General features: G+C 38.9%; 2 protein-coding genes across 3 annotated transcripts in view; one reads left to right on the top strand and one right to left on the bottom strand.

Annotated features, from left to right (window-relative positions):
• Window positions 1-2,473, bottom strand: part of LOC122846821 (mucin-2) — a 47,558-nt gene extending 45,085 nt beyond the window's left edge. Inside the window, exons 1-2 of the mRNA XM_044144014.1 lie at window positions 2,268-2,473; window positions 1,885-1,919 (exon numbers count right to left, since the gene is read on the bottom strand). The gene's annotated coding sequence lies outside the window, so the exon portion shown is untranslated. The remainder of the gene's footprint in view (window positions 1-1,884; window positions 1,920-2,267) is intronic.
• An 8,960-nt stretch (window positions 2,474-11,433) lies between these two features.
• Window positions 11,434-20,164, top strand: zgc:73226 (uncharacterized protein LOC402792 homolog). 2 transcript variants are annotated; one of them, XR_006373286.1, is made up of 7 exons: window positions 11,447-11,636; window positions 16,575-16,725; window positions 16,893-16,977; window positions 17,246-17,319; window positions 18,026-18,172; window positions 19,423-19,589; window positions 19,688-20,164. XR_006373286.1 is itself a non-coding variant. In XM_044144016.1 (6 exons), exons 1-6 carry the CDS (start codon window positions 11,594-11,596, stop codon window positions 19,469-19,471), a joined length of 549 nt encoding a protein of 182 aa, XP_043999951.1. In that variant the 5' UTR covers window positions 11,434-11,593; the 3' UTR covers window positions 19,472-20,164. The 2 variants fall into 2 exon arrangements, 1 of the variants encoding a protein (XP_043999951.1); XM_044144016.1 differs by having other exon boundaries at window positions 11,434-11,636; window positions 19,423-20,164.
• The last annotated feature ends 6,570 nt before the right edge of the window (window positions 20,165-26,734 follow it).

Below are 26,734 nucleotides of genomic sequence, written 5' to 3'. Positions count from 1 at the left end.
AATTAAGTTAATTGGGAACCCAAAATAACCTACAAAGGTATGACTGTGTGCAAGAGAAGATGTCTGTCCTGTGCATCTCTGTGTAGGCCCTGTGATGGACTGGAAACCTGGGCATGATCCCTTCCACTTGCCCAGTGACACCACCAGCAAACACACTCAAACTAGGATAAGAAGCAGGATACTACCATTAGGAGTAGCTTTAGATTTTCTTGTCGAATCATTGGAGGTCTGGTTCTGTATCAAAGGTGGTCGTCACTAACCCTGATCTTCAGGGGCCCCTGTCCCACATGGCTTAGATGTATTATTTTTGCCACACATCGAATTTAAATCAATCTGTCAGGTTTCTGTACATCCAGAAGGCAGTATAGATATTGAAATAGAAGAAAACATTGCCTTTCACCTGAACAATGTGAAAATATGGTTGAAAGGCTATTGAGGTCGATCAAAACGGTAAAATATGCCTGAGTTTCTTCAGGTTCAATTTGGATAAAACAGCTTGGCTTCAATTTTAAACATATTTCTCTGGGCTTCTATGGAGGTTCATGGTTTGGAGATCCAGAAGTGATGGACCAATTACACATCTAACACATGCAGATGTGTAATCAGTTCCCAGCCCCTGAGGACCGGGGTTGAAGACAGAGCAACCCCCGTAAACGAATTAGCCGTGGGGAATTATGCTATTAAATATTGTAATCAGGAGGGGGAAATATCTGAAAGAAGAACTGTAATTAACTATGAAAACAGAAACTCTAATGGCATTTCCGAACCCTGAAAACTGACAGTATGCTTAGATGACTTACTTTTGCGTGCTGTTTAGTGGTATAACTGCACTAATTAATGTAACTAGGGAAGTGAAGCAGCTCATTTGATAAAAAGTTTTATTTTTAGAATAGGCTTTGTGTTTGTGAAGAATTGACTGTATGCAGTGGAAGATTTAAAGCCAAAGAGACTTTTTTTAAAGCCCTTCCATTGTTATTGCAATAAATATTCTGACATAGTGTGGTAAAATTTTAGTCTACTTCCCATCCCTAATGAGCAAAACATGTGTGGGGGTTTTCAAGTAACTGTTAAATTATACTGATGGCTGAAACTTTAATCATCAAGCAAAATGTTGCAACTATGCATATTATTAATAGACAATATATTCAATCTGAAATGTTCTTTTATTACATGTGCATTTATTTTAACAATTATTCCAGTAAATGGATTATAAAAACAATGCTTGGAAATCAATAAATCAGCTTTCTTTTTTCCACGCTCTTCTGGAATGTCAAAATCCTTGAGTTTCCATCGGAATCCTGCAGGAATGTGAGGGAGAAACCTGTGCGACTTCCCTTACAAAGGTGAGTGTAAGGGAATTTGCGTGTACATGAAAATGTAGAAATTGCTGTGACTAGGTGACTAATGCTACACCAACATGCACTAGACTTTTCTTAGAAACACACACAGGTCTGTACAAAAGGAATTCCCTCTGTCAATACCGCCTCCTCTGGAAACTTACACCAAACACCGCGCACACACACTCACACACGCACACACACACACGGCCTGAGTCATGACAAATGTGCAGAGAAGGAACACAGCTAGATTCCGCAAAGCTACATCAAGTGCTTTAACAATCTGAGCTCCTGGCTGTTTAAATCTTCTCACGGAGCAGTGCAAACTCGGAAAATAACTCCCACACCTGCAGTAAAGCAAATCCCTGTATCCAAATAAGCAAAATCCATTTCCCCCAAGAATTTGTTCTCTCTCTCACACACACGCACAAAAGCTAAGGTGCACAGCAGGTCCAGGAACACTCCTCCATTGTCAGTAGAAATAAGTGCACACAGACTCAGCTGCCTAAAACACATAAACAAAATTCGAGCATGCACGTGTACTCACGCATGCGAGGATGCGCTGCACTCTGCTTCTCTCCTCTGTAGAATTCAACAGAATGCAAAGAGAAACAAACAAGAAGTACGACGTTACTAAATAAGAGGCGCTCGAGTTGTTTCTGAAATCTGCCCTCATCTTTGCTTCTTCTCACTTTGCCATCGCTATGGTGATGCTGAGAGGAGGCTGCTGGGTAGATTGCTGTACTATCTGCCATCAGGACACAAAACTGAGTCACACATACCACATCTACAACATCCCTCTTCCTGTTGCCCTCTGCGCTGACTCTTCCCCACATACACACACACACGCGCGCTTGCTCCTCTTCTGTTATTCCTTCACGTTGCTTCCTCCCCATTCTTCCATCCCTCGTGTTTGCTTTTTATTCTCACCTCTCTGTCACCGCTGCATGGTGAGCTTCAAGTTGCATCCTTTTCTTGGGTCCACCTGCTCCTCAACTCTCCTCTTCACCCCCTTTATCCGGTTGTCTTTTATCGCACCCTCCTCTTCTCCCGTGGATTCAAGCCTGTCTTTCACGTGGGAACCCTGCTCTCCATCCCTCACAGCTCTGCGCTGCGCTGTGCCTACCTAGTTGTCTGAGTGTTTGTGCTGTGAGTGGAAGTGAAAGGACAGGAGGGGGAGCAAGAAGACAAGAGTGAGCAAACAGGCAGTTACACTCTCAGATGCTCCTCTCCGTTCTCCCTTCCTCCTCTCCACCGCTTCTTTCTCTCCGCATCTCTCCATCATGACCTCCTCTCCCCAACGCCATGCGAGCCCCCCGCGTATCCTTGTAAGCAAAAAAAAAAAAAAGGGGGTGGGGGGAGTGAGAGGGAAAGCAAGGGGCTGGATGGAGCGTAGAGGAGGCAGAGGGAGGTGGAGCTATGCCGAGTCGGTCTAATTAAAAAGCAGAGTATGTACAGCTGCAGAGAGCAAAAAAGGAGACAGGAGGAGGAGGAGAGAGGAGAGGCGAGTGATCCAGGGGGCGTAACTGAGGGGACACACAGAGAGAGTGGAGGCAATCAGCGGGGACGGGGAACGAAGGGGGCACGGGGTAGTTGGAGGAGAATGTGATGGAGAGCAGAGAGTGGTGTGAGAAAGGGAAAAGGGAAGAACTAAAAGGACACCAAGGTCAGCTGGTGGGGGATGCAGAAAGGTCAGGCTTGGAGGGGGAGGAAGGTGGAAAAGGAAGGAGAAGGCGATAGAAACAGACAGGTAGAATTATTCTACAGATATCTCCCATATGAGTGGAGGGCATAGCTGGAGAACCGTGACCAGCAGGATAATAGAGACACATGGACAATGGCTCTCTAAAGAAGAGCCACAGCCGTACAGTCACCGAAGGTTAAGCCGCTCTACTGTTTTCAGGCCGCTCTTGATTAACATGCATGAGTGTTGTGCATGCAAATTAAAGGGCAAATCACCAGTATGTATTAAATTAATCACAGGTCTTTGCTTGGTTGGGCTCCCGTTCAAGGCTCCGAACACGAGGGAAAACTGATTTCCTCCATTGTTCTGGCTCTTGTGCATTGACCCCGTCGTCACTGTAATGACTGTTGTCACCCCCGGCTGTACAGTAAGTAGCAGAAACCACTCTGAGATTGAGGAATAAAATAGTCTACACCTACATGCCTGGAGGGCTGAGACATCTCATCCCATTCTTATCAGCCATGATCACTCATTTCCCAGTATCACCTTGCTCTCCATCAGATTTGCATTAAAGTGTTTCGTGTAGTTATAGCTTTCTACACTTTCAGAGCCAAATAATAGGAAATGAAAGGATTTCAAATATAATTTCATTGAAGGAGCACACCTCCCCCCTAACTGAATTTAGATTAAGAGCTCAATGGACAGGCTATCCAGTGCACCACTGATTCATAATAGGTTATGCAGTAATGTTCTGTAATACAAGATGACAGATTTGAATATATTTATCAGCACAACCTAGCACAATGTGCACAGGCATTTCATGAGGGTTGTGTAGTGCAACTCCGCAATTCAAAACTGTGAATATGTGCACATCTAACAAGAACATGTTCAAACTTGGACATCGTCATTATAATTTTTAATGATCTGCAATATTAACATAATAATTAAATTATTAAGTATTTATACCTTGTAAAAGTCTTTTTATTTCCAGATGCCAAAAGTATTTATACCTTGTAAAGTCTTTTTATTTTCAGATATTTCCACTTTACATAGCAAACTTCAATGTAGTGGTCAGAACTAATGAGGGGATGGGTGAAGAGATTCTCACAGAAAAAAAACTTAATAGAGGTTGCAAAACACGTAGGCAATAGATCACCTGACAGCCGGGATAATAAAATTATTTAGATCAAAGCAACTTCATTTTAGCCCAGTTAAAGTCCAGACCTAAATCTAGTCGAGATTACGTGGCAAGACTCGGAGATTGAGGTCCGCAGATGCTCTCCCGCTAATCTGATTAGACTATTTAGCAAAGAAACTTGCTATCACAGTGTATTTTGAATAAAACAAAAAGTTCAAATAAAGAGCTATACGCTTACATCCTGCATTCTAAAAGTATTAGTGGGTCATTTGCATAAACTAATGAGATGGTAAAATTAACAGAGAGAAAACAGCAACTTACAAAAAAAAAAAGATGCAAAAGTAACAAAAATGGGGGTTGTTGCTGTTTGATTATTTACCAATTACAATTTAAGCTCCTCAGTAAAATAAGCATTGACTATTATTACTTCCACCTTGGCCCTTTTGTACACATAGAATAATATGCCAAACATGTCGTGAGGGTTGAGTTCCACGTGTAAAATTAACAAGCCAATTTGTATATATGAGGGTTTCACTTGAAGATTAAGAGGAGCCCATGATTTGTACCTTCAACTCGACTGACGCATAGTGACACATGGTCCACATGAGGGTGTTCAGGGTCATTAGCTGAATAGGGAGTTTCACTTTGCGCGACTGCAGCAACTTTGATGTCTGCGAGAGCTCTGAACGACCACTGATGTAAGGAAGTAACTGTGGCTGCTGGAGACTGTCGGCACGGCGAAGCGGCAGATGGAACAGCGGAGGATAATTAGAGGAGGACAGACTCCATGAGCCGTCTAAACAGGCAGAGAAGCCTGCTGGCTACAGAGAGGACCTTGAGTTTACAGACAACAAAGCGTGTCTGCTGGCGCTGTTCTGGGCGGGTTTCTCAGTAGATTGTCCATTATGTTTGGACGTTTGAAGCTCTCTGCCGTCTCAGCTGCTCCACTGGGGCTCCTAGTGAAGTTGTGTGAGGGTCAGGCCATTTTTAGTGACCTAAAAACTGTTTTCTGCTACAGACACAGCAGTTATCTGTGAAAGGGATCGGAAATTGTCATGTCGTATTGATATTGTTTAAAGCTGTTCCATCTCTGTATTGTTAAACGGCGCAACATGGTACACTGGAATTAGAAAGACACTGACGTTAAAAAAGGAAAACATAAAATTAAAGTTCTACATTTTAAAATTAGCCAATTGAAAGCCAGCTAAGATTTTCAGTGAAAAGGAGAATGGTTACAAAAACGTTAAAAACTTGTACTTGTATTTTGTGTACATTTACTGGCTTTAGATTTTGAGTTAATCTTTTGGAATCCTTTTAAATATAAACTCATCTAATCCAAAGCCTCGTTACATGCAATAACAAGAACACTCAGGATTTTGTAAGCAGGACTTTGTTAGAAGCTTATAAGCAATTGATATCTTATCTGCAGCAGCTAGTCCTCCTGGCTCCTTCAAACAGTATAAATCCATTAGCTGGTCCCAGAGGCTTAAGCCAAAGACTGGTCTAAAAGGGGCCAAGACCAAAGCAAACTTCTTAAAACAACTCCAATCTCCAACACATCAATGTTTTTCAGGCAAATACTATTCCATGAACCTTTAGTCTGTCATCACATTAGCATTGGAAATTATATACATAAGGACTTACAATTATTCATGCAGGAATTAGAGGTAGGAGACAGCGCACCATCAATGATACTTCCATATGGGCTGAGAATGGAACATGAAAAGTGTTTCCAGTCATCGTTACCATATGGTATAAAATTAAAGAAGAGTAAATATCCTAAATTTAAGTTAAGTGAAGGTATAATTTGACACCATCTTGTTACTTTGACCAGAAATACTTCGTGTACAACCAATCCAAACATGGCCACTGTTTAAAGGGTTGGGGATTTCAGGGGCTTTAAATAGCATTTACTATAATCCAGAGCAGTCCTAGTAACAGAGTTACTTTATTTGCTAGTTCCGCCTTTATAAGTCTGTAGTTTGTACGCTGCTACCCCAACACATGACTCCCTACAGCTGAATTATGAAAGATCTGAAAAATCTTACTGCAAACAGTGAAGAACCCGAAACAGGATTTAAAGCCTGTCCTGTCCTTTGTTGTAAACATACCCATGTTGCGACCCTGACTCATTGAAAGTCTGAGGTGTATCGAGTGAAGAGGAATGATGAGAGTCCTCTGCGGTGCTCCAGTGCTGCGCCACAAAACCTGCAACACATTTCCAGTAGTTATGAAAAACTCTTAAACATCCCTTCTAAATAAACCTTTTTTTTTTTTTTTCAGATACTGTCATAAAGGGAACACTGAACCTTCCCCTGACTCTCATTATCTAGCCTCTGCATCTTCCTTGCAGCAAACAAAAAGCTTATATTAAAACAGACCCTGAAAACTACCTTCAGATCAGGTCATCAATCATCACCTAATACAATGTTCCACGGGGAGGAGGACACGTCTCAACGGAGATCACTCTGTAGCCATTACCTAAAAAGGGCTTTATTGTTTTGATGTCTTAGTTTCAAGCATGATGGATGAACGAGGCCAGTCAGTCATTTGCAGGACCTGAGTAAAGGTGGCATCTCCCTCTTTGATCCGAGTCATGCCCTGGACATTGTCATAGATCTTGGGCTCCTTTTGATAGATGAGGGAACTTTTTCCTGCTTTGTTTCCAAGCTGAATAATGACTTTCTGTGTCTGTCCTCTTTTCTTGCAAAAAAAAAAAAAAATGAGGCTGAAGGTCAGAAAAGCTGCTTGGCAACATAATAAATGGGAGACAGGATTTACTGTGAAAATAGAAAGATATCTGGCTGCCGCTATCTGCAGCGAAGGGCAATAATACATCGGACAAATCTTAATGCTTCCTTGTCTTGTCTGCCCCTACAATAAGTCTTTTTTAAAGTTTAGATGGTTTAAATCGGCTGCACTTGAATTAAATTAGATATGTGCAGCATGTGGCAGATCTGGTCGTAGAGCTCGTGGATAAAATTGCCTCGAAGCGTGATGCTTTGTAATGGCCGTTTCCACCAGGTGGTGATGTTGTTCATAAAGTGATGGGTAGTGTTGCATTACAAAACACTTCATAAATGATTCAGTAGAAGAACAGACCATATTTTTATTTTTTTTTCTAACTTGGATGCAGGCAACTTGTCAAAATCTAAGAGGATGTTTGTTTATTGAACTGTTAATTATTACAGAGTCAAGAATAAAGGGGCAAACAGGCGGATGATAATGAGCCGTGCTTCTGCAGAGAGTGGTGCGTGTGTGTGCCTCTGTTTTATGTCTCTTTTTGCTCCGGGCTGCATGAGTGAAATCCAGCACTGTATCCTGCTGATGTCATGGATAGTGGACTTCTTAAAGAAATGCCACAAAAAGAGATTAATCACTGGCCAGGGGCGTCATGGTAGGGGGACAAAAACATAAAACATCCGAAAGATGCTGTTTATCTAATGCATGAAAGAAAACAGGTCTTACGAGTTTCAGGTACATGACACTGATAAAGTATCGATGCAGCAACCATAGATTTACCAATTTGTTTTAGTCCGTTTCATTTGATGTCTTTAAGGAAAACATCTAAGAGTTTCCTCAGCTGCATGCCTGGGATTTTTTTTTTTTTCATAAAGTTTTGCTGTAACCTTGTTCAGAAAATACAGTGTCATAAAAAAATGTTTGCCTTCTTAGTCATGTTTCAGTTCATAAAACAATTCTGGCATCAAACACATATAACCTGAGAAAACAAAATGAGTTTTCAAAATAAATAAAAATTGGAAACATATTCTTCAGAAATAGAATTTAATTGCAATAAAAACATGTTTATTTGACTCAATTCATCAAGTCACACCCAGGCTTTATCACAGCTTTGTTAAATTAAGGAATCCCTTAAACAGAACTTCTCTGTCAACACGATGTCAGCATCATGCCCCAAATCTAGGACATTCAAGAAAAGACTAAAAAAGTCATTACAGCTTTGGGATCTCAGTGAGATGTTACAAAATAACTAAGAAAACCAAAGTAATCCATGTCTCCCCAGTTAGTGTCAGTGTTGATAATTCAACAGCAAGAAAAAATGGGCAAGAAATAATCATGTCACACTGCTATTTATATTCAATCTGGATATCTTTGTTTGACACTAAACAAAATCTGATGACCAGAAACGTTTAAGTGGGAAACTATGTCTGTCTCATTGCAAGAAATGGTGTGGCTGGATTTTTAAATTCATCAGACTACATTCAGAAATTCCTACAGAATGTATGAAAAAATATAAGCATATAGAAGGAAATGAATTATCAGCCATGGATACCTCTACGGCAGGGGTGTCAAACTCTTTTTTGTTTTGGGCCAAATCAAGATCCCCAACGCTCTTAAAGGGCCGGTTGTGCCAGAATGTATCGATGAAACCCGTTCACCAACATTTACAATATCAATGAATCCTTAAAATTAAATATTATTGAACATCTCTTTAGTCCCTCCAGAATTTTGTGATTCTATTTGCAATAAAAATCAGTGCTTGTGGTGCTAACTTGGAAATATTTGCGATATCTGCGCTTGTTTATTACGGTAAAAGCAACTGTTTATTACTCGCTGTGTAGATCATGGACTATAATCTGACATCAATTAAGGCTGAGGCAGCTGTTTAATTCAACAGTTTTTGACAATTTTTGAGAAATATCTGCACTAAACTCCCAATTATGTATTAGCGTTAAAAAGTGCAGGGGATTTGTTGATTTTGTGTGAATTTCGACAATATTTCTCAAGAAACTGAAGGGACTAATTGATATAATTTGGCAGGCCACAGATAAAAACTACATTGATTTGATTTCTAACATCATATTTAAGACTAAGTTAATGTTTAGTCAAGAATGCAGAGGGCCACATAAAAAGTTATGGCGGGCCACATGTGGCCCACGGGCCTTGAGTTTGACACATGTGCTCTACGGGGTTGATGAATTAAAATGGAAAAAAGAAAACATTTATATAGTGCTTTCTCAGTCATACTGATCATTCAAAGTGCTTTAAACTGAATCGGTATTCAATTTGGGGTCAAGTGCCCAAGGGTACATTGACATGGAGGATGCTGGATTCAAGACAATTACTCTTCTCATTGAGCCACAGTCACCCTGACAATGCCCCACTGACCCCTCGCTTAAAATGTTTCCCTATGTGTTGTCAATCAATTGTAGTCATTAAAACAAACATTTTTTCTCATGAGGACAATCGCATCATTCTTTCCTCTGATTTGTGTCATTCATCCCTTATGGTCAAAACTCTCCCTGGCAAACTTTTCACCCACTCTGCTCTCATTACAATGAGAGCAATTATAACTTATCTGTTTCATTTGTATTTTTCATTTTCTCTCCTCTAACTCCTTAAAATTGAGCTAAAGATTAGAAGAAAAACTAACTAACTAAATACTGAAATGACGCTGAACCACTCCAGTTTTTCCTGTTCTTGTCACAGTCAGCTGTAACAAATTGTAGGCACTCATAAGCGGTTATTATTATTGTTATTCATGGTGCATAATGTACATGTAGGGCTTACAGAGAGTCCTAAAAAGCTGAACTCTTGTTTCTGATAGATTTGTTTTAAATCACCATCTTGTCAGTGTAACATGTTTGAAGATGTAATCTTAGAAAACCCAAAGAATGTCAAACTTACCAGACTTGGTCATTTTGATCTAAATTACTAGTTTTGTTAATAATTCCCCTCAACAATTATTTGGTTATTTATAGCCAAACAGCACTTATTCTTGCACAACAGATGGGACAGCCAACTGGTTACGCAATCTAATAGGTTGTAATACTGTGATGTACAGTGGATTAAGACACATTTCATAATAAACTAGTCTTTTTTTTTCTTTTACTGGATTTGAAAAGGTCTGATTAAGACGGTACATCAGCCAATGAAATGTCGCACTGCGTTTCCTTTCCGGATGCTGTTGTGGTTCTTACCTTTTGTCATCCTTTGTACTGCCCTCCATCTCACCAAGTGTTACCTGCTGGCATCCTGTTCTCCGCAATTGTGCCAGTCAAAGCAGCTGCTGCTCTAAAAAGCCTCCTGCACTTTTATATTTTCCTTCTATAAGTTACTTCACTTCATTGCATCCTGTTCTGGTGTGTGACAATATCTTATAACCCCAGCCTGATGGCTCCAACTCACTTACATCTGGCCCTGAAATGATATCATTGACCAGTTTCTAAATACACATCAGTTTCAAATTGCTGCAGCACACATGAAGCTGTTGACATGCTGTTAAGATAATCCAATCATTTCAAATGTCTAATGTAGAAATTTGACACTACTACATTTGGGAGTATTTTACATTGATATTTATGTAATTTATCTCAAAGACTGTTGGTCTGTAAGTCGTTACATTTAAGTAATGTACACATGGTATGTGGATCTGCAGTCAAACAAGTTTAAACTGGCATATTTTTCAATCTTTCCCTAAAAATATTTTTATTATTTTGCTTTAAAAAAAATTTAAAAATTTAAAAAAAACAATGAAGAGGCATCTAAGCTGTTAAGCAGAGCTACAGGTCCCCTTTGAAGGAGCTGCAGAACCACAACTCAGCTGGGAAAGCCTCTGGACAAAACAACTATTAGCTATAAACTAAAATTGGTCACAACCGATGTAGGAGAAACATCTTATTAGAAAGTTATCTTGTCAGATTAGACCAAATTTTCAAAGAGGAAACCGACACTGCATTTAATCCCAAACACTTTCTTTCCACAAAATATTGAGGGCAACATTAAGCACTTTTCTTCAGTAGGTAAAGTTAGATGCTCAGAGTTGTTTGTGTTGAGCTATAACAAAATCCCACCCAACTTCAAGAGTAAATACGTTTGAGTAAGTGTCAATATCTGAAGCCTTCAATGGACAAAAATATTTTAATGATAATTTATATTATAGCATTGCTTTTATTCTTATACCTATTTAAAATCATTCCTCCTCCCATTAGCGCTCTTGCATTGCAATGACTATTTAGATTTGGTGCATTATGAAATTAGATTTTTAAAGGTTTGCGCAGCTTTATAGCTACAAAATTAAAACTACTACTTTCCGTACTGAATATGACCACATTGTCTCCAATGATGAGGGCAGAACGATGAATGACAAGACAGGATAATGTCGGTGAGTTGTTTTTTTTTGTTTTTTGTTTTTTTTTAACCTGCTGAGATTACGGGTTGTTTTGTTTACCTCTGTCTTTGTGACACGTGGAAGAAACGGGTGGAGGCGGGGGAAGCCGAGGAGAGAGTCCGGGCAGGGAGGGGAGGGAAGCGGATTAGAGCGGTGATAGTCCCCGGTGTCCACAGCGTTGGTCCAAACACAGGGGTGACCGAAGGAGACTGGTACAGGACAGGCTCTCTTTTTCATCTGTTTGTCCTCTCCGGTCTGCCAGCATCCCTCCGAGCTCTTTTCCCAACCTCTACCCGGCAAGAATGTCTCAGTCCGACACAGAGACACCGGAGGACGGACTTTACGGTAAGTGATGCTGTGGCGTGAACCAGGCCGTGCTCGTCCTGCTGTATCATAACAGATACACGTTTGTCTTTCACAGCGGTAAGGCTGTTAGCTGTCCTGAAAAGAAACTACTTACTCTGTGGACGCAGGGCTTTGTGTCATTGTTGTTATAGAGCATATCCGTTTAAATTGAATAAATGCATTTAGTAATTCAGTTAGAATACGTGTAGTTTTGATCAAAACAAATGTGTCGTGTCAGAATATAGGACTGCCACCTTTTTAGTTGTTATTGTTGTTGCCACTGCCTCGGTCATTGTGTAAACGGATTCCCTGACTCATCTTTTTGCATCTCTGTAAGCCAATTAAACTGTGGAGATTTTCTGACACTTGTTGCTCCTCTGTGCAGGTAGCACATTGCTTGTCACAAAGGATGCTGGGTAAAACATGTCGATCAGCGGAAGGAGGTGCCAAACAAGCATTGTGGACATGTTTTGGAAAATAAACTTGAGTGTTTGTTATAAATGCAAGACCGGAGCTGATTATTTCAGCACTATATACTAAAAGCATTTTTTTCTTTTTTGATAAAGGTAGTAGTTTGGAAGCAGAAAATTGAGACATTTGCAAACGTATCCCCAAATATATTACATGCAAAATCTTACATGCAAAATATTCACATTTAATGTTGCGGGTAAAGATATTTACAGACTGAAAATAGTGTGAGTTCTCTGTTTGATACAATTGTATATGCATCAAACATGACTGTGTTTTGTGTGTGAAGGTGTTAAGGGGTCTAATCTTGAATTTTAGCCAGTAGCAAATTTCTCACAAAAATATAACGGACTAAAACCATGCCATGCATCAAATAAACATAAAAATTAATTCAAATTTGAAGTCTGAAAAGTTATTCCATTTTTCTTGCTCTACTTTCATCACTGATAAAGTGATGTTGCTTATGCTACGTTGCCTTTTCAAAATTCTATGTTCTTGTTTAATCAGTCAAAAAAAACTATATGGTTTTGATAATAACGCTCTTTCCTGTGGACGCTACAACTGAATGAAGAAAACTCAAATGTAAATATTTTCAATTTCAGTAAAATGTTTCATTTATGTGAGAAAAACACAAAATCTTTATTTCTAATGACCGGTGCAGACATGTTTGTGGTTTACTATGTAAGAAGAGAATGATTTAAGCAGAAAACAACAAGGCGGATTGTGTACAATTCAAGTTCAACCAAAGTTCAAAGGTTTTGACCTTTTGAGCTTTTAATTCCCATCTGTTATAGAATATCCAGGATTTGAAAATGCTGGTAAAACTTTGGAGATCTCTGAGTTTTGGTAAGCACCTCTATTCTGTAAAGAGATACAAGGATTCCTGTTTTGGTCCTCCTGATTATGCTAATAGCTAATCTAAGAGGCTAAAGCCAATTTGAAAAGTTATTACTGTAAATATTTTTGTATTTGGAATGGTAAGGACCTGTTTTGCAATGACTTATCTGTCATACATAACTTCTGGTCTTAATATTAAAAAGTTAAACTGAATTTTTTTTTTATTTGATAGTTCTTGAGAAAAAATCTGAATTGGCTTAGATTTGAATCAGCAGGGTGTTGTATAGACAACAGACAGATTGTGTCAGCAATCACAGCTCACAACAAACAGAAATCGGATAAAAACAGGAGATCTAAATATTTGAGTTGAGCTCTGACGGGAAGATTCACTCTGCACTGCAATTTTAATGAGTCAGTTACAAAAATTATAATGATTAGATAAATCTAAAGTCTCAGTCTGCTTCTGCAAATTCAGATTCTCTGATGAGACATCATTAAATCGTTATAGAAGATGGGGTTGAGATGACATCATTTTAACTGGAGCATTAGGCTCCGTCTCCCCACCAACTTGAAAATAAAGGTAGCACTGAGGCTTAATGGTGCATTAAAGGATGAGATGTGGCAAATGGGATAGAATTTATTCTTATTAGTTAAAAGTGTTTTAATAATTCACCCATCCATCCGTTGTCTTTACCCTCTTATCCTTGAAGGGTCGCTGGAGGTTGGTGCTTATCTTGGGCATTGGTCATTTGGCAATACCTTGGACAGGTTACCAGTCACTGAGTATTTCACAGATTTAAATAAAATAAAATAAAAGAAGAGTTTTTTTTAAAACATAAATTGATGTAAAGAAATCAACACTTTAAATTTTGTCCTTTATTTTCAAAGGCACACACGCAAAACCTTTAGTTTTTAGTTTTTTCTGTTGTTATTTTGCAAACCGTGAATTTTAGTAAGGAGAAACCTTCCCTTCCTTTGCACCTTGACATTTTTCTAAACATGCATTTACAACCTAGGAAACCAATCATGAATCTGTTGTGCTGCAACTCATTGACTCTTTCAGCTCTGGTCCACATTACATAAAGCCGATTTGGCAGCTGCATGGATGGGACTGCATATAGAAACTGATCCAGAATGGCTACAGATAAGTCAGGCAGTGGCGCAGTTATGTCATACCAACCCCTCTGTAGCAAAATAACTAGGGCAATGGCACAGTTCCCTCTGCCCTCCCACCCCCATCCCACAGCAAAACATCCTCTTGTGCTTCTGCCCTCTCAGCTGTTGTTTGTGTAGTTGCACAGAATTGTAAGGTGAAGGAATGACGTGTACATTTTTGGAATGATTCGGTGAGATGTTTTGAAAATGTTGTCTATGTCAAAGAGAGAAAGAGAAAGAGAGTAACGGCATCGCTGGAGAAAAACAAGAGAGAGGACGTGAAAGGATGAATGGCTAATCTGAAACAGAAATAAGATCTTATGTAAGCCAGCACGCTGTCAGCCTGAGTTAGCCGTGCCCTACTGTTTAGCTGTGGGCCTGTGCACGCCATACACATCAGCGTGCGTGCCTAAATCCTTCCTGCTCTTGCTTTCGATAAGCCGCCGCATCCATTCATTCAGACATTCTGCTGTGGACATTTTCTGAAGTCACCGACAAAAAGCATGTGCAAGATTTCGCCGTTTTGGTCTTCGGCTCGTTCTGTTCGCACAAATGTGTCCAGTGCGTTTGTTTTACCCAGCAGGTTTCTATTTAGCACAGTCTAGTAGGTCTTATAAGGTCACATCAGGATACTTGAGACATCTATGAGTCATCGTACGTCAGTGCACAACATGCACATGTTTAATCAGCATCCACTTAACACTGAGGCGTTTGAAAGGGAACAAAGAGACCCTTTCTTCCACCTGACCTTTCTCTTTGTAGCATGTTTGACACGGATATTACAACATTAAATTTGAATCTACAAAAATATTAAGTCACCAATATATGTAATCAGTAAATTGAAGGGTTTAATTTTACTCAACTCGGCTGGCATTAGTAAATGATTTAAAATATGTTACAAAGGCAAAAAAGCAACAGAGTAAAATAAAACTGAAGACTGAAAAATAGACAGAAGTTGATATTTCTATAAATGCATTCTTCTTATCCACATAAAATAAAACAGAGTAGATTAGATTTCTGTTATTTACCAACATTTTTTCTCACTCAATTGAGTTTGAAGGACATGGTGTTGCAATGAAATAGTTTCCCCCCTAGGTGGAACTGCTCCGTTAAAGACAAAGTTCTTCGTGATTTCATTTCATAATACATATACGAAATATTTGTTAAAATACGTAGATATTTCACTGAGTTTATTCTGAAATATTTGCAGTTTTGGGTGTGTTGTAGACAACCTTTTCTGGTAGAAACAGGAGCCATCTGCCATGGCTCATTTCTCACAGAAGATGCTGCGGTTTCCCCGATGTTTTGAACCAATTCTGAAGACAAATGATATATGTACATTTCCCGAATTTGTTATTTACTGTAAGGAAATTTGATCATGTGACTCCAACATGCCGTGGTCTTACATGTAGTTATTTTTTGGTTTTACCAGCAGTCATCATTTTGGAATAATTGGTCCAAAATGAAATTAGAATCTTAATCAGTGAAAATATAAGTGTGTGTGCTTTGAGCATTTTTAAGATTGTCTCGCTATTTCTGCAAAATATTAAATAAACAGGCTAACATAGTTAAGTATATTGTAACAAAATACTTTACTGCAGGTGAAATGATTTTCAAAAAAATTTCAAAGGTATGTTTAACTTTTTTTGTTTCACTTTTAAAATCATACTTATTTTTACTTATCTACCCATTCTTTGGCAAAAACACCACTGACAAATTTCTTTTAGAATGTTTTCATATAATTATATTAAGACTTATATTGGAAAAGGTGGACCCTTTCTTAATATTACAGGGCTTCCCCTGTTGTAATTTTTTATTTTCTTTTTAAAAGCGTTATGCTTGTAAAATATCATGTTTTGTTTGGAAAAACAAATTTATCAGCATTCATTTTCAGTTTAATTGCTGGAATTCTTATTCCTAGTTTCAAAACTCTTTCCTATATATTTTTTGTGTTCCAATTTAAGAAATTGTCTCTATTTCTGTTTGCAATCTTCTCCTTCTGCTCAAGTTTCTTCTCTGTGGGTGAAAAAACTGTCCACTTAGATCTCTGACCTCTTTACTACTAGCTTCTGTTTGCTCTCTCATGGACCAAAGTGATAACTCTGCCTAGTAACAGTTTCAGCCAATATGATGAGATCACTATCTTCTTTAGCGTGTGCTCTTTATAGAACGAATTTAATTCCAGATAATTACAAAGTCACTGGAATTAACCACGAGTTTCACTGCTGACTGTTTCAAACGCACTCATTTGAGCAGTTCTTGTGTCTAATACACGTGCTTCAAAACTTACACATGCTCACAGCTTTGCTGAAATTGTTTGTTGTTTTACTTTCTTGCACCTGCCATTAGAGGGCACTGTAGGTTGTTGCATGAGTTGCAACATTTAAGACTAAATATATGGGTCCCTGCTAAAGATAGCTCATTCAGATTGTCATAACATATCTCTTTTTCACTGTGATGTTTGCTGTTCCTCTGCAGGTTCATGGGTTGAGCTGGAGGAGCTGATAGCAGCTGTGAGCCGAAGGGAAAGTCTGACAGGGCCTCAGGACAGCATCTCCTCTGCCCTGCAGGGGGAGCTAGAGAGAATCCTCCTCGAGGCGCAGCTGGAGTGTGAGAGGAGTAGAGACAGGTAAGGGACTTCTAGGCTTTGTTTTATAGATCTGCTCAACAGAAGGATGGACTTCAGCAATAATTTGCCTTTTCAAGTGTTCACGTTTTTATAATTTTGGCAACATTTACTTTTCACACTGCTGTTGGTTCCTTACTTGGTTCACTGTAACATTGTGCTCTCTGTAGTCCTCCACAGGTGGTGACGCCACGATCCGCTAGTTCTCCAACTAGACCCACTAGTGAGCAGGACAGTGACTGTGTGCCTATACAGGTATTCATCCATCAACCTCACACAACATGAAGTCCCCGTGACAGAACTGTGCAACAAATAAATATCTTTAAAATCATGATAATTTAAAGGACATATTAATTGTGCATGGTATTTGACAGTGTTTTCCTTTTTTGTATGTTTTGTTAAATGCTGTTTGAGATATTCTGTAATAATTAATCTTGTTTAACCCTGTTTTACACATGAACCTGTATTTGTGTTTTATTGGTATTATATCTGACTGTGATTTGATCATTTTTGAATCATGCAGGAGGAAGTTGAGCGGCAGGTGGACACAGACTGGGTGTGGGATTGGTCTAGCAGACCTGAAAATATGCCACTAAAGTAAGACTATGATTGTTAAAGTAACAGTAACCTCAGGCGACAGAGGCATCAAAGGTTTTCACTGAAGCATAGTCAAATTATGCAAACATACAAAAAAAATTTTCTTTTTTGAAAGATATGAGGTTAGGCAGCAGCTATGACCTCTCTGAAAAAAACTAATTTTTACATCATAAAAAGCATGATTCAAGGAATTATATATATATATATATATATATATATATATATATATATATATATATATATATGTATATATATATATATATATATATATATATATATATATATATATATATATATATATATACTATGATGTTTTGTTTTTAGTTGAAAATTCAGGTCTGTTTCACTCACAAATCCCAACATTCGATTTAAAATTCACTTTGCTTCGTGTGTTTGTTTGGGTTAACTTCAACAGAAAAACATGCTTTTGTCTTTATTTATGAATTATACCTTTGAGGAACGTGAATCCCCCTCATTTTTATTTACTCTGCCACACTAGACATTAAATCTCCTCCACTATAATAAGCTTATTTGACAGGTAGCGGTTCTGACAGCTCTCAGATTGCCTGCATCGTTCCTCTTCGCAGTCCTCTCTTGTGCTCTCATTATCTCAGCTTTTTTTTTTTTTTTCCTTTTTTCCTTTTTCGGGTCTTTCATCCTGGTGCATCTTTTATATCTGACTTCTCGCTCTTCTTTCTCTCTGCAGAGAGTTTGTGTTCCAGCACCCAAAACAGCCAGGCTCCCTCAGTGTTAGGAAGACAGAGGTGATGAAAAGAGGAATTTTCTCCTCCGACGTTCTCCTCATCCTTGTTCCCTCCCTGCTGGCTTCGCATCTGCTCACACTCGGAGTCGGGTGAGACATATTAACAAGACCTCACCTTCTGTCACTTTATGTTTTGAGGTGTGAAAGTCGTACATGAGGTAGACGTGCAAATGAATACATGTCTACCTGATCTTGTAATCCCTTCGCTTTCTGTCAGATTTAGAACTTGTGCCGCTATCGGTGTTTGTTACATATTAGCTGCTGAATTAAAAGAAATGAGTGGTCGCAAAAGAAAATCAGAATGAGTCAAAGTCTACTTTGGAACTGGAACTAATCTAACTAACAGTCAGTGTCCATTGAGAATCAGCGTCTCATTCTTCCATCTGAGGTCATTGAGGCCAAAATGAGCCTTGATTCTCAGGGCTGACTGTCCTGCATGTTCTAGCTGTTTCCCCTTCAGCCACACATCTGACTGAAATGAATAGGTGATTTACAGGCTTCTGTCGCACTTTATGGCCAAGGAGGTAGTGCAGTCCTTTAAATGAAGTGTGCAGGAGCAGAAACACCTCTAAAGCATGACTGACTGTGGGACCTGGGATGTCAGTGATGGCAAACTCTGCTTGGACTTTTTTCTTCTTTTTTTTGCGGCCAGTATGATGCTGATAATTGATAATGTCAATGAAACCCAAATCAAAAACTTGTGAAACTTTCTATTGATCCGTTTGCTGAAATAGACACATTTATTTATGTGTAAAACAAAGCACAACATCCTGGAAAAGATTATTTACAACAAAAGTGCTTTTTTTTTATTTAAAATTTTTACAGTTAAAAGAGAATGGGGAAATACTTCATTCTCATAATGCAGACATTGTGACACTTTAGAAAATGTAGATTGTTAAAGTGAAAGTAGGTGAAGTTTTGGATATTTTTCCTTCATTTCATGTAAAATCATATTTTCCATGCAAAGAAAGGCATCATGTGATGATTTCTTACAATTTTGACTAATCGTTTACCCATTCCTGCTTGTTTCTTTTTTGTTTTTGTTTTGTTTTTTTCAGCAAATTTGAATTAGATTTTTGCTTCAACAAATACGTTCTGGGTGAAGGAGAGAGGTATGATTCAACTTGACTGTGCCATTCAGAGATATAAAAATGCATCTTAATATTAAAAGCATAAAAGCATCTCAACTGGGCACACTTTGGTGGAGTTTTTTTTTTTTTTTTTCATTTCCACTTCCACTAAAAGTTTCCACTTGTGGTTAAACACTGGTAAACTTCGAGGAAGTGTTTAGTTTGGATGAATCATTAAAATCTATCTTTCTTTTTTTTCTCTCTTTTCAGTATCTACATCGGGAAGCGCCTGGCCACATCCTCAGCCAGCACACTGTGACGTTGGCTGTAAGATCATGTTACCGTTCAGTCTGTTCAGTTACAGTCTGGTCAGTAAGGTCACAGTCCGCCCTTTCTCCCGCACTAATTCGCCTCGTTCCTTTGTCACGGGGGCAAACGTAAGACCTGCCTCTATGCACCTCTATCCAGCAGCACTCTCTCTCTCTTTTTTTATCAGCAATTTTTTTGTCTCTATGTACATATGGTGGGGCCCAAGGAGCGGAAGGATGCTGACCAATGAGTCAGACTGCGACCACTATTGCACTCCAGCAGTGTAACACTGATCTCAACCCCGTAAAACAGAATCAGAGGAAAGGGATCGCCAAGACACAAGAGGAGAGAGCAGGGGAACAATTCATCCTTTTGTTCAGGGGAGATGAAAATGGTTTGATGGGAACAGTGTTCTGATGAAATGAGGTAGATAATACGTGCTAGCTATTCTCCCAATCCAGTTGGAGATGTCTGTCATTTGTCAAAAGTAATGACCCTCTGTGTGCTTGAGCTGCTTAAAAGGGGTCCTTGCTTGTTTTCTTTGTCCGCCCTAATGTTGAATGTAACATAGAGACTTTTAGTTGGCTGAGTGAATGTAGAAATGGTCCTGATTGTGCTTTTTGTTCCAGAAAGCAATTAAATATGTTTGACCTCTGACAAAGACAGTCACGATCCCATTAAACTTCACTCCTTTAAACCTTAATGCAACTCTGGCCTCTTCTCTGTCTTTCTTCAGCCCTAAGCACAGACGTTTTCGGTGCACACATGTTCATCTCATTCAGCAAATGCACCGAACGCATTTTTAGCCGGCAAAGCACAAAGGTTTGCTGAAGTAAGCCTTGGCGGCGATACAACAAGTATTTTTAGTTTCTGGGTTTGGTTGTCTGGAGATTATTTGCATGCCGTGCTGGACGGCAGGAATGAATCATTTTCACAACCAACTGTGCTGTTAACAACTTGTAAATGAACCACAGAATCTGTTGCAACTTTATATCTGTTTCCACGTGAGGTAAATCACAGCAAATAACAAATTATATCCTGATAAAACCCTTCAGTGAATGTGTGTGGGTGTGTTTCCCAGGTGTTGTTTCTGTCTGCCCTCCAGCTCTGAGGACTCTTGTCTGACAAAATCAGAGTAAAAATGCCATGACATCATACTAGCACGGTTCACTTCATCTGCATTTGTCATTATTTACCACACAGACAATTTCTCTCTCTATTTTTTTTGCTCATCCTGGATTTGATATTTTATTGCCTATTCCCATAAACAGGACATCTAATGCTTCTGGACGACCATGTTAAAATATTAGGACTGGGAAGCACACCAAGGTTTTTTGCTGGTTGCATATTGGGTGTAAGCAGCGCTGCACGTTTGTGGTCCGGATTGACCAAGCCCAATGAGTTTATCAGCCATTAGCAACTTGTTTGATGTCAGGCTTCCTGTTGAGCTTGTTAAACCACTCGTAGACACCAAGCTGACAACACAGCAATAAGACCAAACAAAAACAAGCACAGGGCACCTGGTTTCCATTCAGACATCCGCATGGAACTCACCAAAGAAACGCAACAACATTCTGTGGCGAGTTGTCAGAGCATTCAGAGTGGTGTAAAGGAATTTGCCCCCTTGCAGATTTCTTTGGTTTTTCTTGTTTTCGTCAAACTAACGTGCTTCGGAGAGACAAACACGTCTTAAATTCAGGCAAAGACAATAGGTGTAGATCTAAAAAGGTGTTTTTAAATTATTCATTAATTGAAGGTGAAAACTTATCCACACCGACTTGGTCCTGGTTGTTCAATCATGCCAACAAGCATCTAAAATTACAGTTGGTTTTTTTTCATAGCTGTGTGGAAATATTTCTAACATTCCTCTTTGCTGAATCGTTCTAATTTTCTCATATTGGAAACTGTTTAAATGAGACCAGCTGGTTTAAGCTCATGATAAAAGATCTTAATTGGATTTTAATCCAGACCTTCACCTTGTCACTCCAAGGTCTTTTTTTGCTTGTTTATTTGCATCTTTGTTTTGTTCCAGGGAGGACTTACTGGTGTTTCAACCAGACCATCACACTACCACATTTGACTGGCACTTTGGATGTTCTTTGGTCTCTAATTTGTTAGAAATACAACCATAATGAACTAAACTACCAATGCATCAAATTTACAGTAAGACCAAAGCACTCACATGTTAAAAAAGGTCCCAGTTTTCAGTCCTGCTTTTTGAGTTTAGATCCAGATTCAAACAGAAACATAAATCTTAGTCCTAGTCCATGGAAACAAATAAATTTCGAATACTCTACACCGAACTATTAATAGTGCTGCTGCATCTGTGTTTGTGCACCTTTCTCATGTTTGCAGATGATCCTAAATATCAAATGTAAAGTGATTAAGGCATGGAGACATCTCAACCAAGAGCAGCATATTAACTGCCTCTCAAGCACTCAGCCTGGTGAATGGGTTTCATTTTTGTACCCATTGCAGAACTCAATAACCATATCTTATGATCCTCTGTCCTCAAACTTTAATAAAGACACTGAAGACCAGAAAAGCTCGTAGAGAGTTCGAGCTCCTGCCAAGAATAATACCTTACTTTGCAAATTTAAGCAAAGTGATACAAATCTCAACCAATATCAAACTGATGATATATTTCCCTAAACAAAAAAGTATTATTTTGCTAACAGACAAGTAAAAGGGTGAAAAAAATGGCCATATATTTTGCCATAAAAGTACTCTCTGCTTTCCAGCCCCTTGAGCCATTTATCCTCGGCTAAAGACAAACAGACAACCACAGGTGGAACAGAACGGTGTAAATCATCATGTTCTTAAAGTTATATCCCCCTTCGCTGTGATCTTTTGTGACATCTTCTCTGCAGGGAAGAACCTGTAAAAATCTGTCGACCCCTTTAATATCCTCCCTGAAGACGGGGACAGTTACTACAGAGAGCTGCCTTTAACACCATCTGTGATTTTTCCATACATGTGTCAGAATAGGCTTTGGGAGTTGTGTGGAAAGGGGTGATAAAAGAGAGCTTGAGCATTTGCAGTTATGAAAGAAAATTGTAATCCTGTTCTTGAAAGTAGCCAAAGCTCCAACAGGACTTGAAAGAAGTCTGTTCATTTCCTGGACTCCACATCTGTCTCTCTGGGAAACACATTATCTTCCCACTTCCATGCTGCTAGACAGGAAATCGCGAGTTCAGTTTCAAAGAATTTGGATGTAACAAAAGAATATAGTTAAACTTGCACAACGTCTGCGCTTTGACATTAAAACATTGTCACTTATTTGATTCGACGTCTCAGGGAACTCGACTTTACCATGTGTGCCAGTGGGCTGTTTCCCTTTCCTGAAAGACTTATTTTGAAGGATACTGAGTTATTGTTCTGCAGAATATGCCCACACCTTCTCACTCAAAAATTAGACATACAGGCTACAGCAGACATATAATTCAAACCAGATGTTTACACGCACTGTACAAAAAGACAAACAGCATTTTTGGCACTGTCTTGATATTAAATCAGACAAAATATTTCCTGTTGTAGATCAGCTAGAATGACCAAAGGTATTTCAATTTGCTTGAAAAATGACAAAACATTGAAGCTGATGGTGATTTTTTTTTATTACTTGCCTGTAATGAGCAACCATATAATCCTGAAATAGGATACCAATGTATTTATGTAGCATTTCATTAATACAATTAGTATCCCTGATTAACCTTCTTATAAAATCTAGTATCTTGACCCATTTCTTTGAGCAGAATTGAAGCAATCGAATCAGATTTGCAAGCTGTGTTGAAGTGTACTTGTCCCTCATACAGGAAAAAACCTTTTCACCATGATGATGTCTCCCCTGTACTTTACACTTGGGGGTGTGGTGGTTCCCCCTTTTTCTACCAAATGTAACGATGTTAGTTATGACCACTTCAGCTTTAGTTTCATCTGAACATCTCTCCAAAATCAACATGTTTGTTCCTCTGTGCATTTGGAACTGTAATTTGACTTTAAAATAAATTTTGAGTAATGATTTCTGCCCAGCTCAGTGGCCTTTCATTGTATGTCTGACAAGACTTGTTTTACACACAGCTCTCTTTTGGATGTTGTCTTTGACTTTTCTTTACCTTGACGTCGTACAAAAAAGCGGTGTGTTCAGGGGATGCTTCTAATTAACCTCTCAGGAGCTTATCAAATAGTATCAATGCAGTGTATTGTTCGTCTATGTGAACCTCTGACTTTGATTTAGCGAAAAAACATAAATAAATAAAAAAATTATTCTGATAACACAAACTGACCTGAAACAGATGAAGATGAATCTAACTTAACATTAGATAATGATTTAAAAAAGATAATGTGCTTTAAACAATGAATGGAAGCATTTGGTTTCAACTGTGCAACCAAGCAGTTTCATTTTTACTCACTTTTTGTTGCTCTTTTGTATACATAGCTACTTCAAAATAGTACAAATGACTAATAAGTTGATGTTTACCTAAATATGTTCCAAATTACCAAAGCTTTCTGCAAATCCCTGGCTCTTTCAAAACCCATTTGTATCATTAAATATGACCTAGCACACAAGGTTGAATTGGATGGCTTGAAAAAACTTTTTTTTTTTTTGCTAAACATGTGCTTGTCATCTTGTATCTGCTGCACGTAATTATACACTAGGAAGGGAAAATAATTGCTTCCACATGTGATTGTAGCTATACAGCTCTTTTCTCCTCCCAGCAGTCAGTCATGCAGGGTGAAGGTGGCCTTGGCATGAACGTGAACTGCACTGTGTCTGAAGAAATGACACAGTGTGTTCCCCGTTCCTCTTTTCAGTCTCCCTCTGCACTGCAGACCTTTGTAGCTCAGACACGGTCGGTCTCGGTGTGCCAGGAGTCTGAGGGACTAATAAGAGCACATGGAATAAGACTCAGTGAAGCACAATGCACTGCTGTCTGCGCTTGTGTAAACAAGAGGCTCAGGATTGCGTAGGTGTGTTTTTCGTCGCTTCCTGAAAATGGTTCCACTCGTGTTTTGCTTTTGAGCGACCTTTATGAAAACTTTTGTGAAAATGAAACTGAGTGAGATGAAATTTGTGACTGATAAAGGCCCCTACTCCCACTACTTTTCTCACTAAACCATCTACACCGTTTTTGAACCTTTTATGTCAGAAATATTCTGTAGGATTTAACAGGAGAACAAATAAATCTGTTATTGGAAATATGAAAAAGCTGCAATAACCTGGTTGCATAACTGTGTGTACGTTTAAAGTAATGCTTTATCCTGTGAAATTACTTCAGTCTGAAAAAGGTTTTTTGTGCTTGTCATTTAGACATTTGCTCACTTCACCTTTTCTAAAGTTCTCGCAATCTGTCAGATTTTGAAGAAATGTCTTGTCCTGAGTCTTCCTGAGGTTAGAAAGTTTCTGTCAAACTAATTTCTGGACTCTAGGTAGGCAAATTTGGAAAAACTGGAGAAAAAAAAAACCCAAAAAAACTTGATTTTTCAACTCAATGTCTTTAGATGGAACTTAAAAAGTTTTATTTTAGGAAAAGTGTTTGCACACTTCATACTGCCCCCTGCAGTATGAAGGGAGAGAGGCCATCAACATGTTTAATTATAGGTGTGCTGTTCTTTTGGAGATGCTTAGTGTTGCTGTTATTATGCCAAACATGGATCTTGACTTTGTGGCACAAAAGTTTAGCTAGTTATAGCAAATTCTCCCATGAGCCTCTGTCTGCTAACCCTACTCCTGACAGCAGATTTACGTTGAATGCAGTAATTTGTTGCCACATATAAAACACCATAACATGATTTGTTGGAAATTCCTGCAGCTCATTCCCTCTAAATGCCGTTCTCCAACAACCTCCATGACCAATTTCAGTTTCGTGTCTCACTCAGTTTCAGAAAAAAAAAAACATTCAGTATTTGTCAGATACCAGAATCTTCTCATGAGTTCTAATGGAAGCAGATGAAGAAGATTCAGATGGAGTCATAAGATCTATTTTCTGAAGAGTTCCTCGCACGATATCCATTAGCAGTTGCAAAGTGGATTCTCTAAAAGAAAACATGAAAGACAGCAGTGAAAAAAGTGCCGAGAGCTTACACAGGGTTGTTATTGTGCAAAGCAAAGATGTATGTGCTGAGCCCTGTGACTGACTTAGTGTCAAGTATCGATGGAGGTGATTCATAGCTGCGTCTCTCTATACTTGGAAGTGTCTGGGAGTCTGTGAAACAATCACTGAGGTGAAACGAATAAGTAATCTGAAGCAGCTGCTGTGATTGACTGAAAGAGCAGCTGTAACTTCTGAAATTATCTGAAACTGAACTCATAGTTTAGACTTGGAGAAGTTATCAGTCAGACAGTGGGTTTGCGGGGGCTTTTATCGAGTACCCTTGCATAATACCGAATGACTTCTTAAGATGCTTTAACCACCCTGTTGTTTTAGGAATTATGTGTTCGTTCCCTGCACTTTATTCTCAGAAAACGTCTTCCACCATTAATCCTTCATCTTAATAGCCACGGTTTTCTAAAACGTGCAGCTTTATGTTACTGTGTCCACAACGCAAATGCTCCTGAGCGATTTTGCAGAGAATTATGGTGAAGAGATTCAGTAAGGTGAAAGGAATTTTTTTTTTAACTACAGCAATAATTTCCTGGTATTTCCAAAGAAATGGTACAACAAATCCCAATGAGCAGGTAGCATTTACTCCAGCTCACAGAAACACATAAGAGGACACGGAATATAAGCTGTCAGTGGTGTAAAAATAACAAACCCAAAACACAGTTCTTCTTAGAATAAATTTTGACTTTGAGCCAGAAACATTTGATGGCTGGTTTATATTCATTCCCTCTACTCTGTGTTAGGCAATTCCAGGAAATTCAAGTGTTTCATCCACCATGAAATGCCAATTTGGCTGAAGAGCACAGAGACTAAATATGGTACAGAATGTGGGTCATTTCATGAATCCATTGCCTTAGGTTCAGAACTACTCAAATATATATATATATACACACATTTTAAAAATCAGGCTACTTAATGCTGCAATTTAAAGTTTTGGAGCCCGTCCCATCTTTGGGCTGGGGTAAGATTTTGATAGATGCAGAAGATTTAATGAGGTGTTGGATCAGAGCCCTCTGACGTGCTGATGGACCGCTGTTACATAAACTCATCGGGTTAGACAGATCACAGCTTGTGACACTCTGAGTCCCACAGCGTAATGAGCACTTGAGGACTGAGCAAAAGGAGCAAGGTGTACTCATCATGGTCACCTCCAGCTGTTGCTGTAAAATCCT

This window comes from Gambusia affinis, linkage group LG17, assembly GCF_019740435.1.
Source record: "Gambusia affinis linkage group LG17, SWU_Gaff_1.0, whole genome shotgun sequence".
Taxonomy (NCBI): domain Eukaryota; kingdom Metazoa; phylum Chordata; class Actinopteri; order Cyprinodontiformes; family Poeciliidae; genus Gambusia; species Gambusia affinis.
The sequence above is the reverse complement of the archived record's forward strand: the minus strand, read 5'-3'. Positions and strand labels throughout refer to the sequence as shown.